General features: G+C 36.6%; 1 protein-coding gene across 8 annotated transcripts in view; it reads right to left on the reverse strand.

Annotated features, from left to right (window-relative positions):
* Positions 1 to 16,810, reverse strand: part of Nek10 (NIMA related kinase 10) — a 190,356-nt gene that overhangs the window by 34,971 nt on the left and 138,575 nt on the right. For 5 of the 8 annotated variants that reach the window (XM_076868669.1, XM_076868661.1, XM_076868651.1 and 2 more), the window contains 3 exons: positions 16,674 to 16,760; positions 15,005 to 15,059; positions 6,947 to 6,984 (listed from right to left, as the gene is read on the reverse strand). In XM_076868669.1, the coding sequence (XP_076724784.1) occupies positions 6,947 to 6,984; positions 15,005 to 15,059; positions 16,674 to 16,760 (180 nt within the window). Of the gene's footprint in view, positions 1 to 6,706; positions 6,848 to 6,946; positions 6,985 to 15,004; positions 15,060 to 16,673; positions 16,761 to 16,810 lie in introns of all 8 variants that reach the window. The other 3 variants (XM_076868640.1, XM_076868637.1, XM_076868631.1) reach the window with 1 other exon arrangement.

A 16,810-nucleotide genomic window follows, 5' to 3' on the forward strand; every position in this document is an offset into this window, starting at 1 on the left:
ATCATCCTAATTTAATAAAGAAATCAGCAACACATTGAAATTTACCTGAAGGCGAACTGATGATGTCTTTTGATAATGGCAGAGATAGATATTGAGTTTGGAGGAAATATCAAAAGTAACATTTTTATTCCTGAATTTGTGACCTAAAAATAGTACATGCATTTGGCCTAGTCCATAGGGCCTGGTTCTTCTCTGCTGACTCGGTTATTTCTAACGATATGCTGCAATTACTAAACACTGACTTCCTTTATTCCTACTAGAGGGAATTCTTTTTTTTCCTGAAAAACTGGTGATCCAGTTGATCTAAAAAGAATGGAAAGTAAAGGAGAGGTTTGCCCCCTTCAATCCTCATCAAGCTAGAAAATTTTCTAATAACCATACTTGGTCCTAATCGGATACTCTTAGGATAAGTCAAAGATTATTTAACTAACAATCTGCACCAATAAATGTGCAGGCTAATAATAACCCTGTAGTATTAGAGGTTAACCTACAGAAATTGGCATGTTGGTATGATTTTAATTCTGAACAAGAAGTTGGTATGGTTTTATCACACTGTAGAACTTTCACAAGTTTTATATTTAATTAAGCAATCTTTTTAAAAATTATTTTTTATTTTTACTTGTGGAAACAATACCTTTATTTTATTTATTTATTTATATGTGGTGCTAAAGATCAAACCCAGGGCCTCATATGTGCTAGGCAAGTACTCTACCACTGAGCCACAACCCCATCCCCTGCTTATGCAATTTTATTTCTGCTTTTCCTTCTTGCTAACTTTTACATCCCTGTCCTTCTAATGCACATAAAATCAACTCTTTTGACTTCCTCCTGGTCCTATCATTAATGGGTTAAAATTTGGACACTTGCTAAAGAAGAACTTTCAACAACTGTGCTTTTATACTCCAATACAATACAAAAATACTTTGTTATATAAATAAAAATGTTAACTGACACACTAACTAAAACATCCCCAGCAATCTGTTGAGCACATAGGAAAGAATATCAATTAAGAATAAGCTGGGAGTCTGGTGTGTTGGCACATGCCTGTAATCCCAGTGGCTCAGGAGGCTGAGGCAGGAGTTCAAAGCCAGCCTCAGCAAAAGTGAGGTGCAACTCAATAAGACTCTGTCTCTAAATAAAATAGCAAATAAGGCCGGGGATGTGGCTCGCCCTGAGTTCAATTATAGAATAAAATAATGAATGAGCTGGTCTTCCCTATAAAGGACAGGCAAGTGGCCTGGGTAGAAGAAAGAGGCCTCTTTCTGGCAGGAGAGTGATTCCTAGAGCAGCCATTGGAAGCAGCCTAACTTAGTTGTTTTCATCATTTTTCTTAAAGAAAGGAAACTAACAAAAACTTTAACAACTGATTCAATGATTAATATTCTCTTGTGGGTTAAACATATGTTAAGGTCCTAAGGAACTGAACAACTCCTCAAACAGAAGCCAACACATGAATGGATTCTTGGCTGTTGGTACTGAATATTTCTGCATTTGTAAAATTGCATGGTTCATGTGCAAAGACTTCACATGAACCCAAGGTTCTTGACCTTCAGGTTTCTCATTACTATTGACCCATCTGTCACCCTCTTCAATATTTAAATTGGTCTATGTGCCAAACCAGTTTGAATGACTTTGGGAAAACTCTGAATTATTTTTTAATCCATTAAAAAAACATTAACAGTACAATTTGGAATTTGAGAGTCATGCTTTTCTCCATTAATTCAATTACTTCGTATACTATGCTACACTCATTACCCAAGTCACAGTGACCTCCCTTCATTCCTGCCAGAGAGTGGTGTGCCTTTCAGCCCTTCCTTTCTTTAGCCTTTGCTCCCAGGCAGAAACCCTGAGGGCAGCAGTGTGAGCTGCCATTTAACAGCTGATTCCAACTGGCACTTATCTCAGATTGAGGCCATCAATAATTTCTGTGAGACTGAGCATCTCATTAAAATGACACGGCCCTGCAAAGATCACGAAAAAAATCTGCATCTCCAGGAAGCATCCTGGTGGGACCTGGTGTGCATTTCCTCAGTGCCTCCATTGGCATAAAGAATTAGGAAGCAAAGCATCATTGATAAAGGAAATTTGTACCTTCCACTCCTACCCCAATCTGAAGTCTAATATTAAAAAAATAATAATACAGGTTGAATAGCCTTTATTTGAAATGCTTGGGAAGAGAAGTGTTTTGAATTTCAGATTGCTTCACAATTTGGTATATTTGCATTACATCATGAGACATCTTGGAGAAGAGATCTAAGTCCTAACCCAAAATTCATTTATGTTTTATATATGCCTTATGCCCATAGCATGAAGGTAATGCTACACGATATTTTTAATGCATGATATTGTGACTGCAACTCATCATATGAACTCATGTGTGAATTTTTCACATGTCAGTACTTTAAAAATTTCAGTTTGGGGATTATTTCAGATTTTGGATTTTCAGATTAAAGATGATCAGCATGTATTTAAAAGTTCGATGTAAAAAAAATAATGTTCTTTCAAACTACTTATGCAGTTGGTCTCAATAAAACAGCAAGGATAAACAAGGGCTATGCTGGATCTGCATCAGTTACCGAATAAGTACTTTTCAAGGGCCTGACGTCAGAGAACCCACTTAAGGCGTGTATCAAGATATCAAAACAGGGGCTGGGGATGTGGCTCAGGCGGTAGCACGCTCGCCTGGAATGCGTGCGGCCTGGGTTGGATCCTCAGCACCACATACAAACAAAGATGTTGTGCCCGCTGATAACTAAAAAATAAATATTAAAATTCTCTCTCTCTCTCTCTTAAAAAAAAAAAAGATATCAAAACATACACACACACACACACACACACACACACCCCCCACTATTTATGTATATAAAATTTTACTGAAGATGCCCATAATCTAGTTGGGAAACATATAAAACATACTACAAATCAAACAAAAATATAAACATTACATTAATTGGACACCAAGTTATATAGCATAAACTAGTATTATAAGAGTTTTGACTAAAATCTAGTGAGATAATTTTTACATGCTAAAAAATGTTTCTGTGAGATAAAATAAGGTAAAACATGGATTCAAAATCACACTGACAATTGTAAAAATGCCTTTTACATACTGTGTGTCAATGAAAGCAAGTTACTAAGGGTTGCTTGTATAAAGACAACTAGAATATTAGCTGTGCTCTCTAGAATATTTGGATGAAATGTTGACTACTTTATTTATATCTGACCTTTATGAACAAAAGACAAGTGTAAAAATAGATTCATAGTTACCTAGGGGGAAAAAAATTAAGAGCTCAGAAATCGTGATGTGTCAGTTTCTATTCATAAGAATGTCCATACATCAGTTCAATGTCTGGGTGTCAGATACTGTCTAAATGAAAAACTGAGCAAGAGAGGGGAAAACTGCCAGTGTTAATCCAGTCAAATTAGGCCACCGTCTTGACATTACATTTGCACTTTAAAATTTGGGTTTGATACACACACCCAGAATTTACATTTAACTCATGCTAAACACATCCATAACATTACAGTGTGCCCCAGGTACATGACAAAAAATACATTTCCTGAGTTGTTTTGACATTATTAAATTTTCACAAATATGTCATTTCCTTTGCTTCAGGAGAAAACTTTTTTTGAATAAAGACAACAGACCCTGGACTTTTTGGCTGTGCAAAATGTTTAGTAATAGATAGTGGTTTGATTAATTGCTTTGACTCTCGAAATAAAAGAATCAATCTGTTTTTAAAGAACTGAGTTCCCTAAGCCATCAGGAACTAATATCAGGTATATCAAATTTGAAATAACCATAGTTTAAAAGGTATATATTTTCCCATTTTTCCTTTCCACTGGTTATATCAAGATTTAAGTTTTAGTATGGTATAACTCTATCATCACCACTTCTTAAATATTAGCTAATGCTCTTTCATAAAAAGACCATAGATCAAAGATAAGGACATAATGATATCTAATTAGAATTTAATGTTGTTTTTCTTGGATCTTTATTTATGTTTAGAACTTCCATTTATTTACGGCAAGTGTACCTTCCTGGTTTCTCATTTACAGAAATAATAACAATTTCCCCTGCAAGTAAGTTTGAGAAAGTGAGTCAGTTTAAGAACAATATTCAGAAAATAGTAACACACATGGTACTCAGATAAGGCTAAATGTGTCCAATGGTAATTCACAAGTGACAAAGATTAGGGAAACAGAGCTAAAATAAACATATTAAAGATATTTATCTGGGGCTGGGGATATAGCTCAGTTGGTAGAGTGCCTGCCTTGCATGCATAAGGCCCTGGATTGAGTCCACAGAACCACCCCCCCCAAAAAAATATATATATATATGTATATATCCATTCATTGAGTCCATGTTAATAACATTAATATTTTCAATGATGCAATATGGAATTCCTAAATTTTCATTTCTGTTGGCAGGGAACTGCAACCTAGTATTTAACTCCCCAAATGTGTATAAATTATTGATACAATTTGTTTGCATTAGAAGACAGAACAAAAGGACTTTTAATAAAAGTAACTTGAAATAGTTTCATGGTTATGTTCCACAGAGGTTTGGAGGTAACTTTAAATACTACTGTATCATCACACTATGAACCTAAAAATCTGTAAGTTCCATACAGGAAAGATCATATTATGACACAGCTACTTGGAACCCTAAAATGATGCTTCTCACCTGTGGTTCTGCCATAGTACATGGAAAATAATGTTCATATACTAGAAAAATCAATAGCACACTCATACAAAATTCTCCCTTCCTGTTTTTTTTTTTTAAATTAGGCAATAACATCTACAGGGTTGTAGATGTTGATTATGTTCGTTTCCATCCAAGAAAACTAAAGAAATGGTAAATAAAAATTTAAAAACACACCAATATAATGTGCCTTTAAAAAAAAAACAAATAAAACATTCACACATCAGTGCTTTACCCACTCTTAGTAACAAGTTGTTAAGGTGACTCACAAGTGATCTCCTGTCACCTTGGTCCAGACTCACTTCCCTGTTGTTAGAGTATAGTGTCAATGCCCCTCTTTACGCTTAGAGGCCAGAAGTACCCAGGGAATGACTAGAAAAAAGCATGACTTGCAGATAAGGTGACCCAAGTCACTGGGGCTGGTACCAGTTATTTGAAAATTTGATAAAAACAACTAATAGTTTGAATTTACCTACAATACTTTAAAAAGTACGACTTTAGTAATATACAGAAAAATAATTCTGTAATAAGATGGGGGAAAGTGAAGGTCTAGTTTTTGACTCAAAAATGTGAAGACTCACAAAATCTGAATGGCAATCCAAATTTTCTCCAGTGCAATAATGTGCTCAACAATATTGGAAAAACTGTTAACTCCTTTTATAGGTCAGATGTAGCATTCACTGGCACTGAAGATGCCAGTTGATTTAGTGTTTTCTGATTCATATTTTAAAATATATAAATTAGTGACTTTTTTAAAAATTAGAAGGTATAACAAAGTGGAAGAATAAAGGATATATGTAAACTGTGTCAAAATATAAATAGTTTGCTAAAGATCCAGAGATCTGATCGATATCACTGACATAAAATCAAGCCTTACACTGGTCCAACTCAATATGCCCTTTAAGAAAAAGAATTCCTACTATTAGTTAGAGCAGAACCATGAAGTGTTAACACATATGTGTGTCTCACACTTGCCACTATAGAATCAGTCAACAACAATCATTTCAGCTTCACGATTACGTTATTAACTTACCTTTGCCAACACAACAGGAACAGAGCCATGGTCAACATGGGAGTTTAGGCATCTCAATAATAAAGCCATCTTGTTTTGCATCTATGCTGACACTGTAATGACCTCACACTGTCAATCACTCTTTCAAGGAAAATTTAACAAACGTCTACTAAGCATGGTCCAAGATTACAGTGAATCCATTCACATCATCTGTGTTCACCATACACATCAACTGCACAAAATATTGTGAATCAAAAGGAAGCTAAAGTGAGCACAGCATTAAACAATAATCTCACAAAATAGTCAAACAGAACTTTATACTCAAGAGTCAAATATTCACAAATATTAAAGCACAATCACTAGGGGATTTTTTTTTCTGAATTGTCCAGGGTTAGCTAATAATTTTACTGTTACTGTTGGACTCTGTGTCTCTTTCAAAGAAATTAGAAACAGATTAATTAACATGACTATTCCTTCCCAAACAAGCATTATAGACTTTTATGTTTAAGGATCCATACTTTACAAATTAGAGAAACAATATAATAAAATATTATTTTAATCAAATACAAAGAAAAATAATTTTATGAACCAGAGTAAAAAAAAATACAAAAAAAAGAAGAAGAAAGAAAAAAATATTCACTCTTTGGATCATGTAGGCATAGAGTTTACAGAAGTACCTACATGAAACACATTTACTATTTTTTGTTAGTAGGTACACACTTAAGCATCAATAGCTTAACTGGTTAACATTCCCACCAAGGTAGAAATGCAAATTTTGGAAAAAGAGCCTATAATATTTTAGTCAATAAGTGAACACAGAAAGCATTTTGTTACCATCAAATTGCAATAATGGTGGAAAACCAAACAGGATTCTCCTGCTGTTTGTATTAAAATTACCCCTCAAACATCCATCAGAGGTTTTAGGCCCAACTGTAATTCTGTGTTCACCCATTCTGAACTTAACATTAATGTGTTCTAAGGAGTACTACCATGATCTTTGAGATTTCGAAGAATCACAGCAGGAAGGCTGTGGGACTGCCACCCTGTCCCTAACTTGGCCTCTAGTTCCTTAACGTGGGCCCTGAGCATGAGGGGTGGCACTTTCAGAAGCAGGTCAAGAGGCAGCAAAGCTGAAGAAATAAAAGGGGGAAAGGTATGAAACTGTAACATAAATCACACTGAATTTCAGGAAGGTATGTTGCATTTTATTGCTATCAACACTAAGTTACCTGGTCTTGGTCTTGATCCTATTCCTCCAATGAAGTCCCTGGAAACCAAAGTAGAGGCCATTAGAATGATTCTTTCGACTTGGACTTGACAAACATTTGCTGTTGGCCTACTCTGCTGTGGTCTACATTATGAATCTAAGGTGCATGCTTTTCTCCTTCAAGACACTCTCAAGAGGTTAAGGGAAATAAACAAATTCTAATGCAGAACAGAATGGACATGCAAACAGGTAGAGATGGAAGAACTCTTGTCTTACCAGGGTTGCTTATAAGTTTTAAGTACAGTTAAGAACATAAATCTTCATGCCCTGTGTGATTTTCTTATTACACTTAAAATCAAAACAGTGACTTTTGTACTAAAAAATATTTAAATGTTATATGTTGGATTTTCCATGATTGGTTTCTGTAGTCTTCAAAGGAAAAAAAGAAAAGAAAAGAAACCTTATAAATCTTCCTATGACATGAGATGATTTTTTTTTTCATTTAAAAGGGTTACATTTTTCTTAGAGTTTCCAGTGCTGTTCATATCCCTTGATTTTCTTGCCCCTAAATTCTAGACTGCCTGATCATTTCGAAAGTTGGTGTCAGGCCTTCCACCTAATCTCCAGTCTTATATTTCCCATCATAACCTACAGCCAGTTTCATAATTGTTTTCTGTAATGAAATGAGGAACATCTGTGCCCTGACAAGCTACAAGAACTATACTTCGATGTAATGCAATCCAACAAAAATATATATATATATATATTGAACATCTATGAGGCACAGGATAGGTATTTTCTCAGTAGGAGTGAATATTAGGATTCAAATACAAGCAAACATGACTGATAATTCTCTTGCCCCAACTCTTTCATTTTAATCATCAAATTTTCTATACCTGTATGCAACTTATATCTAAACTTTTAACAAAATTTCACTCATACCACTTAAGTACTAGAACAATACCAAATTCTTTGTATCCACCTCTGAGTTCCTTCTCTATCCCTTTCTACCCCCTTGACTCTCACCAAGCCAGCCCCTCTCTTGATCATATATATATATTTTCCTGTTCCCAGCCCAAGTTTCCAGAGCCTTGAAATATAATGAAACTCGCCAGTTTTGGAGTGTTAATACATTTTCCATAGACCTCTGATAAAAAAAAAAAAAAAAAAAAAAAAAAAAAAACATGTTTAAAGAGAGAAAGGAATGGACAAGCTCTCTGAGAGTTCAAAAGAGGGAGGTTCACAGGAGCGCCCCCGTGTGGGTGGGTAGCCTCGGGGCTGGGCTAAAGAGTTGAGCATTTGCTTTGGCTTCCTCACATCCTTGAACACGCAATAGAGCCCGGAAAATGCTTTTGGGGTACCATTATCTCCTAGCCTTCTGGATGGGTCCAGCACTGCCCAATAAAAATATAATGTAAGCCACAAGCATAATTTAATTTTTTTTCTGGTAGGCACGTTATTAAAAAGTAAAATAAATAAATAAGGTGAAATTAATTTTATAATTTTATTTAATCAAATATTTCCCAGAATATTATCATTTTAACATGTAGACATAAATGACCTTTTACATGGTTTTACATTTGAAATAATATTAAGTGAAACCAGAAAATTCAGCTCCTCGGTTACGCCAGTCACATTTCAACTGCTCAAGAGTCAGTCACAGGTGCACAGCACTCTCCATATTTAACACGGCAGATGCTTCCATAGAAGGAAGTCCTCATACACACATTACAGTCATGCCATATAGTTGCTAACCCTACAGCAGTAGCCCAAAACAGGCCTCATCATCTTAAAAGGTGAATAAAAAATCCAACTTATGGAGAACTTTTATCCAAGTTTATGGGTGTTCCTGAAAAGCTGGTAACCACTCACATACTGCGTTAGATGACTATTGTTGTTGTCCTGAAGAATTCAATATTTCATATACTTGCACATATTAAAAAATATAATACATAGTAGGATGTGTGAACGAGGCCCTCCTGGCAACGCCAGGTTGTACCACCCTTGTGACTCCTTTATATAATTCTAAATTCAACTTTGGTGAATGTTTACAAAGAAATATCATACAGTCACTCATTTATTCATTAACTAAATATCTATTGAGTTCCTACTCCAAGTAGGCACTGTGCTAGACACTAGAGAGGGGATGGCAAAAAGAAACCAGTCTCTATAGTCTTAGAACTTAAGAGATTATTAAGTATAACGGGAAAAAAAATATATTGATTTTTCTGGAAACTATATCATTAACCATAAGAAAATAGTCATCTGAAACTTCACAACAGAACGGATTCATTGTGATCAGTGGTGACAGCTTCTGCTGTGCAATTGTTTTTGCCCACAGATGGACAAATGACTGAAATTATGCAGAGCCTGGGGGAAGTCGGCCTCTCTCTAGATTGGAAGCATGTGGAGTGTTTACGTCCAATGGAACATTATGGCCACAGAGGATGGCGTTCCCATAATAGCTCAAGCTGGAAAACACAAAGGAAACATTCCAGACATTTTTTTTTTTTTTTTTTTTTTGGTGAAAAGGCCCAAACATATTGAAGAATGTGCCCTCTGAAAGTTTTAACATGAGAGCTAGCCAATAGCACTTCAGACTGACCAAAGGATTTCAGGACCACGGAGGTTGAAAGGATTCCAAAAGGCCATCACCTGCAGGACTCTTCTGATCTGCTGGGACCTTGTCAGAATTCATAAATCAAAAGAGAATCTGGAGGTGTCAAAAATGAGTGTGAGCCTACAACTTCCACCCCAAATCACTAATGGGTAAGGTGGAGAACACAGACATGAGTTGTCGTTATTGTTTTGTTCTGTTTTTTTGTTTTTAATTTTCAATAGACTTTTCACTGAATTAATTCAAACAGAGCATGAATTATTGGGCCAATTATTTTGTCACCAGAGTCCTGGCTATGAAGGAAATAAAGCTCTAGACTTGTCTCTCTCATAAGAATTTCTTTAAATATATCTCTGAAGGAAGAAAATATTTTCACATGGGTTTTAGTGCATCACATATCTAAATTGTGAAAAGCAGTCAACACTGTTTGATGTTGACAATAATTTAAAAAGTCTTAACCTTTTAAAATGAGAAGCTTGGCTTACAATATTAAGAATACGCCTTCCGAGGCTCTAGCAACTACACCAGAGGAGCTAACTAGGATTTTACAGCTGAACGTCTCTTCTGGGCAGTGACATTCATAAGCATGTCTTGTGTTAATAAGTGACATTAGGTAGGGTTGAGCTCTCATATTCAATAAGGGCCCTCATCTATCTATAAAGTTAATAGAGCTGCTATCAGGACCAGGAAGCGTATGATGCTCCTGTGCCCTGCTCTCATATTGCAGTGACAGCCAGAAACAGATGAGCAATATGCCAGCAGAGTGTAGAACTGTCGCAGGAAAGGCATCAAGTGGGGCATTGTTTTGTTTCCATTTTATTTGTTTTGTTTTGCTTGGAAGACGGCTGGACTATGATATTGGCAGGTAGGCCAGGTTGATTCTAGCAAGTCATGATCAAGAAGAATCCATTTCATCAAAGGAAAACTAGATACAGATTATGAAAAAGGTCTGAGGAGAAAATAGCCACAAGTAAAAATAAGCAAGATATCTGTCAAAGGTGGGAATAATCACAGGTTCTAAGATGGCACAGGGGTCTTTCGGGTCGCATCTTTGATGCCTTATGATCACAAAGACCATAAACATCTCTATATACAAAGATTAGAGTCAGAAGCATACTCTCCAACAAAAAATATGCATCACCAATTTATCAAAGAAGTTGTGAACCACAGGCATCTCTGGTACTGCAAACATCTGATGTCTCAAACCAGCTTGCCAACTATACCCTGGGTTGCCTTGGCAACAGGAGGCAAGCAGGCATGGAAAAATCTTGTTGCCTGAGCAACCGAATCTTAAAAAAAAAAAAAAAAAAAATGGGCCTTAAGCTCTGACTATGTCAAAAGCTATAGATCCAAGTCAGTAAAGAAGATTTCAGTTCTTTACAGTGAAAGATGATAGACTCAATCAGACATAACTTTCCTATGTACATATACGAATACACCACAGTCAATATCTACATCATGTACAACCACAAGACTGGGATTCTAATTAGAATAAGAGGCACTCCGTGTTTGTGTAAATACATCAAAATATATTCTACTGTTGTGTATAACTAAAAAGAACAAAAAGCCCACAGTTATTTATCTATTAATTAACAAATATTTGTGGACTGGTACCTATGTGCAAGATACTGTGTTCAGGAATGCAAAGATAAACCACACATAGTTTGGAGCATGCTTGATACACAGTAATAAATATCACCTTAAAAAGTAAATAAATATTTTTTGATGGATTCTCACTGTGTTGTCAAAGTTGGTCTTGAACTCATGGACTCAAGCAATCCTCCCATCTCAGTCTCCCAAAGTAGCTGAGACTATAGGCATGCACCAACCACCATGCCCAGTTCAGATGAATATTCTTAAGAAGGCAATTTTTACAATGACCAGACATTACTAGGATTTTAGTTTAATAGAGGTTGAAATTATTATATGCCTTATCAAATTTCACTCTACAGAATGATTTAAGTTAAATAAAATGTGACTTATTGGATTAGAACTGGCATACATATATAGAGAATCAACCTATAAAGCTATACATAAAAGCTCATCTTCAAAACTGTTAAGCCCATTTGTAATCTTTCCTGGCAAATAGTAATGCAGGTAGAAGATTTTTTTAATAAAATTGTTAAATGACTGAAGTTAGAAATTTCAAAGAAATTGGGGAGTGGTCATCTCTTGGTCTTACTGTTAATTATATTCCCAAAATTTTGGGTACCTTCCAATTCTAATATTGAGTTTGCTTTTTCTAGCCTTCAAACTTCTATATTTCCTTCAGGAGGCAGAAGCAGTCCTTTCTAGTTCCATTTGCTCAGGTTTTACCCTGTTGGCCTGAATCATTTGCATAATAAAGCCTATCCCAAGTTATTAGGGAGTTATTTTAGCTCTTAATTGGTTTAAGTTTAGCTCCTGCTATCTGGAGTGACCAAAGTAAAGAATTTATGCCCAAGCACTCTCTCTGTACTATTTAGCCAGGGCCAAGTCTGAGTTGTGCTCAGATCAGGTACACACTTCCCTGTGACATCTGTTCACTGGGACCAACTCCCTTTTTTTATGAGCCAGTAAGAGTCTGCAAGAGGGAGAGCTGCCCAAAGTCTCTTTATAACTGTTACACTATTTGCTACATGGCACAAAATAGACAAGGAAAAAACCTCTACACGCTTGATTTTCTATTTATTTTTTTTTCACTCTATAACGTAGCTTTAGCATCTTCTTTTATATTTGAATTTATCATTTTGCTTCTAAATGTTTTGTAGGATGAGTTCACATTTCACATTAATAAAACAAGAAAATTCCAAGCAAATTAGACTGAAAATTAATTTAGCTCTATTTAACGCTTTTCTTAAAATTATAAATACATTTTAGAGATCTCTCCTTTTAATTCAGAGAAGACTTAAGGATCACCCGGAAGTTAAAAAGTTATTAATTTTCTGCCCTCTCCCTTGACATGAGGTACAGGCTGTCTTTTCTCATAAGCTCTCCTACAGCCTTGCCCTTGTCTGGCATTGCACTGTGAATTCCTTGAGAAAAGAGAGCTTGTCTTAAACTAGCCTGTATTTCCTGATGTCATGTCACACCACAAGTGCCCTTACATGGTACAGCTATGCAAATGTTACATCATGTTTTATCTTCCTCAGAACATAGTTTCCAAAGTCTCAACCTCAGGGTACAGGCCATTTTCCATTTGTTAACATGTTCATAAACCCAAGTTAAAGCTCACTCTGTAAAACTGAAGCCAAGCCCTTAGTCAGGGCAGGCTGGAACACAGGCAGTGAACATGGGTCATGTCCATGCAGAGCCTGCCATGCTGGCATGGGCCTGAGGAGTGGTGAGCCAGCATGCCAAGCCCTTCTCACTACCTCTCCCCGCACATCCCAGCCTGTGGGTATGAGCAGCAAAACGGAAATGGGGGAAGGTCTGAATGGAGGAAAGTTCAGCTCAAGTGTTAACCAGTAGCAAGAGTACTTTCCAAGACCTAATTAGCATAAATTTGGACCAATACCTCTGGTACTTTTCCAAAACCTGATTATCATAAACTTGAACCAATTGCAATGACCCAAGAGTTATATAAACCCCTACACTAGTACACTCAAGTGGCAACCTACTATCAGGTCCCCTCTTACCCTATGAGAGTTCTGTCTCTGTTCTTTCTACTTGAATAAATCCTACTTCTTTTCACTCTTGCCTTCCATTGACCATAAATTTAGTCTTTTATTTGCAAGACAAGAACCCAGCAAGAAGAAATTGACAGTGAGCTGCTGGTGTCTGCTGTGACACTAGTAGGCATATCCTGCCATTGAGAGCTACAACATGCCACTCGATAGTAGTGAAGAAGAATCCAGCTTTGCCAACTGTAACCCTCAGAGCTGACACCAATAGACGTCCCCTGCCATGATTAGCTGCTAGTAGCACTAAAAGGCCCCTTCTCAGTTGTAGAGGCCTGCAGCTTACACAAACCCCACCTGCAAGTAGAAACAAAGAACCTAGTTTTATCCCAAACTGGTTTCAATATCTCTACTACAGACAGAACTTCTCCTACCTGCTGATTTCAGTTTACCCAATTTTTTTTATAAAAGGTTTAATGACTAGCTTTTTAAAAACCATCTCAAATCTAAATATATGGTACATATATTCCTTTTTCTTTCTTTCTTGTTCTTCTTCTTTTTTTTTTTAAAATAAGGTAATTTTCCCTGGGTCCCTTTAGAAAATAAGAGTAGAATTATTTGGTGCTGCCAAGATCTCTAAATTCATCTGATTGGAAATCTCCATTTTAATATAAACGTCTCTTACCTGGTAAGTACAGCTATATGTCATATTTTCCTTTGTAATGCCCCAGCTCTTACGTTTCTCTACCTAGCTCTACTCAGCTCTATGCTGGTTGTTCCTGGCTGGCCAGACTTCTGAAATCTAGACACTCCTCTCTGCAGAGGCCTAGAACATGCTCTAACAGATAGACACCTCTTTTCTAGTTCTGCAGCTTAACTGTATCTTTCTCTCTCTCTCCAGACACAGAGAAATCTAAATGCCTGCCCTCTCTCCCCTCTGTGTTTTCCAGGCCCACTCTTTGGACTCCAAGCTACTCTGTAACCATACATTGATAATCTCTTTCCCACTTGAATCTCTCTTCTTCATTGGTTTCTTCTGCACAGTTCCAAATACCCTGAGGTTACCTTGATTGTAGGAGGTCCTATTTCATCAAACATCACCCACAAACTTTTCTAGCTTACCCCTCACTCTCTTCAACTGACTCTACTTTGGCTGCTAAGACTACCAACAATCCATCCTCCTCCTCACCCCATGCCGCTGAGACTGTTCTCAGGGTTATCAGGGACTTGCAAAAGCCCAAATCTAATAGTTTTATTTCAGTCTTTACTCCAAAAGGCAACTTTTACTGACACAACTAATTGTCCTGAAATAACTTCTTTCTCTAAAAAAAGAATATCCCAAGGGATGATATTCTATCATCCCTTGCAGCTAGATGTGGTCAAAAAAGAAAATTCTGGCCAAAATTATGTGTGAACAGTCATGGGCACAACAACTGATCATATTCTTAAAAAGAAAGGATGTGCCCCCAATTCCTTTTTCCTTTTCATGGCCACACTTGCCATGAGGATGAGATGTATAGCCTGGGGATGTAGAGGAACCAGATAAAAAGAGCCAGGGTCCCAGACGGCCTCATGGAACTCAACTGTCCCACCCCTGAACCCACAGTGAGCTCAGGGAGACTAAGTGACTGAAGGTCACAAAGCTAGAAAAAGGAAGAGCTGGACTAAAATCCAAGTGCAAGCCTAGTACTCTTCCCAGCATGCTCCTTGGTAAGCTGGGAGGGTTGGTTCTGGGAGGTCAGGCTCTGACAGTCTCTATTTCTGTAAATCCATAGTATCTTCTGGCAATCAGTTTCAATGTAACCACCAATCACTCAGCTCTATAAAGTTTAAAAATACTTCTAGGAGCTCAACTTGTACATACCTCATTTGAGATTGTCTTTCTCCCCCAGAAGCACTAAAACTTCTCTTTAAAATGCCTGAAACAAGAGAATAAAAATAACTTATGTCCTCTGCAATTTTTTTTCAATGCTGCATTTCTGTTATCTGAGCAATTATACATACTGTAAAGATGCTCTTTGTTCATGAAAGCATCAACTAAAATATAATGTTACAAATTACTATCTATTTGACAGGTTGGTTTAGGGGCCTTTCTCCAAAGAGTAGATGCTAAACAACAACAACAAAAAATGTTATTAATAGTTAGCAAAATACAATAGCATGTCTGTGTCATAGTCATCCCCCTAAAGCCTTTGCCAAGACAGCTACACATTACCATATACAAATTTAATATACAAATTCTTCCTGCCTCCCTATTGCCCTTCCCCACCCAATCACTGTCACCAGGGATAAACAGCACTGACCTCTTAGAACAGACCTGAATTGCCTCTAGAATGTACTATGCATGTTTATATAGATAAAAAGTTTCTCTCATGTAATATTCATGATTTTCCCAATTGCAAATCAAAACATTTTATCCGTCAAGCAGGAACTTACAGGGGAAATAGAAAGAAGGATTGGAAATTGTTACTGTACCAAAAAATCTGGAGGATCTAGTCACTATTTTGATGGACCAATGAAGTTTTAAAAAGACAAAGGATGTAACTAACTCCTTAGAGTTCCACTTTCTTCCTTAGACTATTTTAAGCCTTCTTTTTTGAGACTCTCATAGTACAGTCACGGAGGAGAATTATTTACTCTTAATTTATTTTGGAGGATTTCTATGTATGATTTCTATATTCTATCAACTTACTATTTTGAGAGAATTATATTTTTTCTCCAACTTCCATTTTAATATGGTTTTAATATTAAAACCATATTAAAATGGAAGTCTTTCCGTTTCAGGTTTGTAGAGTGTATTTGATCCTATCTCTTTTTAAAAAAAAAAAAAAATTTTAGTTGTAGATGGACACAATACCTTCATTTTATTTATTTATTTTTATGTGGTGTTGAGGATCGAACCCAGGGCCTCACACATGCTAGGCAAACACTGTTACCATTGAGCTACAACCCCAGCTCCTGAACCTATCTTTTCTTATCTTTAAATTCTATCTAAATATATATTTTCCTTTTCCATTTTATTCCTCTGTGTGACTATTTTCTTTCCTGTTTCCAAATAGGACTAACAACATTGGATGAATTTATATATCATATTTTTTCATAGTTCTAAAAATATTTTGTTTTACATTAGTGTTCTTAAACATAATATATCCTGTCACATTAACGTAAGTAAAATTGTACAAAAATGAGTCCACACCAAGGCTAATTTCTTCCACAGGTTTCTAGTCCCTCTGACCAACAAATCATAAAAGGCCATTGCTGTGGTTCTTGTGGTTAGTTCTCGTGAAATTGGTTATCTCAGTTCCCCAGTTAAAACCTGCAACTTGCTGGCAGAAATAATGAAACCATCCCTTTGACAACGGAGGAAATGTAAACCACCGTGCTGGCTGGCCTCTGGGCTCTGTCAGAGACAGATGCGCCTGTCCTCATTAGCAAGACACCTGGAAAACAAACCCTGGCTGTGCATCGGGTCTAACTCCCAAACCAATACCTGTTGGGATCCCACAAATAGCCAACTTGTACAGAAAACTTACTGAAGGTCGACTCTTTCAAAGGGCTCGAACTGGAGCTACTGGAGTTATCCGAAACATCCAACTCATCATCCAGCTCTGAATATATATCTGCACATCAGTAAAAATTAAAAAAGCAAATGAACCTTGAACCAGAAAGA

Source organism: Callospermophilus lateralis, chromosome 1, assembly GCF_048772815.1.
Source record: "Callospermophilus lateralis isolate mCalLat2 chromosome 1, mCalLat2.hap1, whole genome shotgun sequence".
NCBI lineage: Eukaryota > Metazoa > Chordata > Mammalia > Rodentia > Sciuridae > Callospermophilus > Callospermophilus lateralis.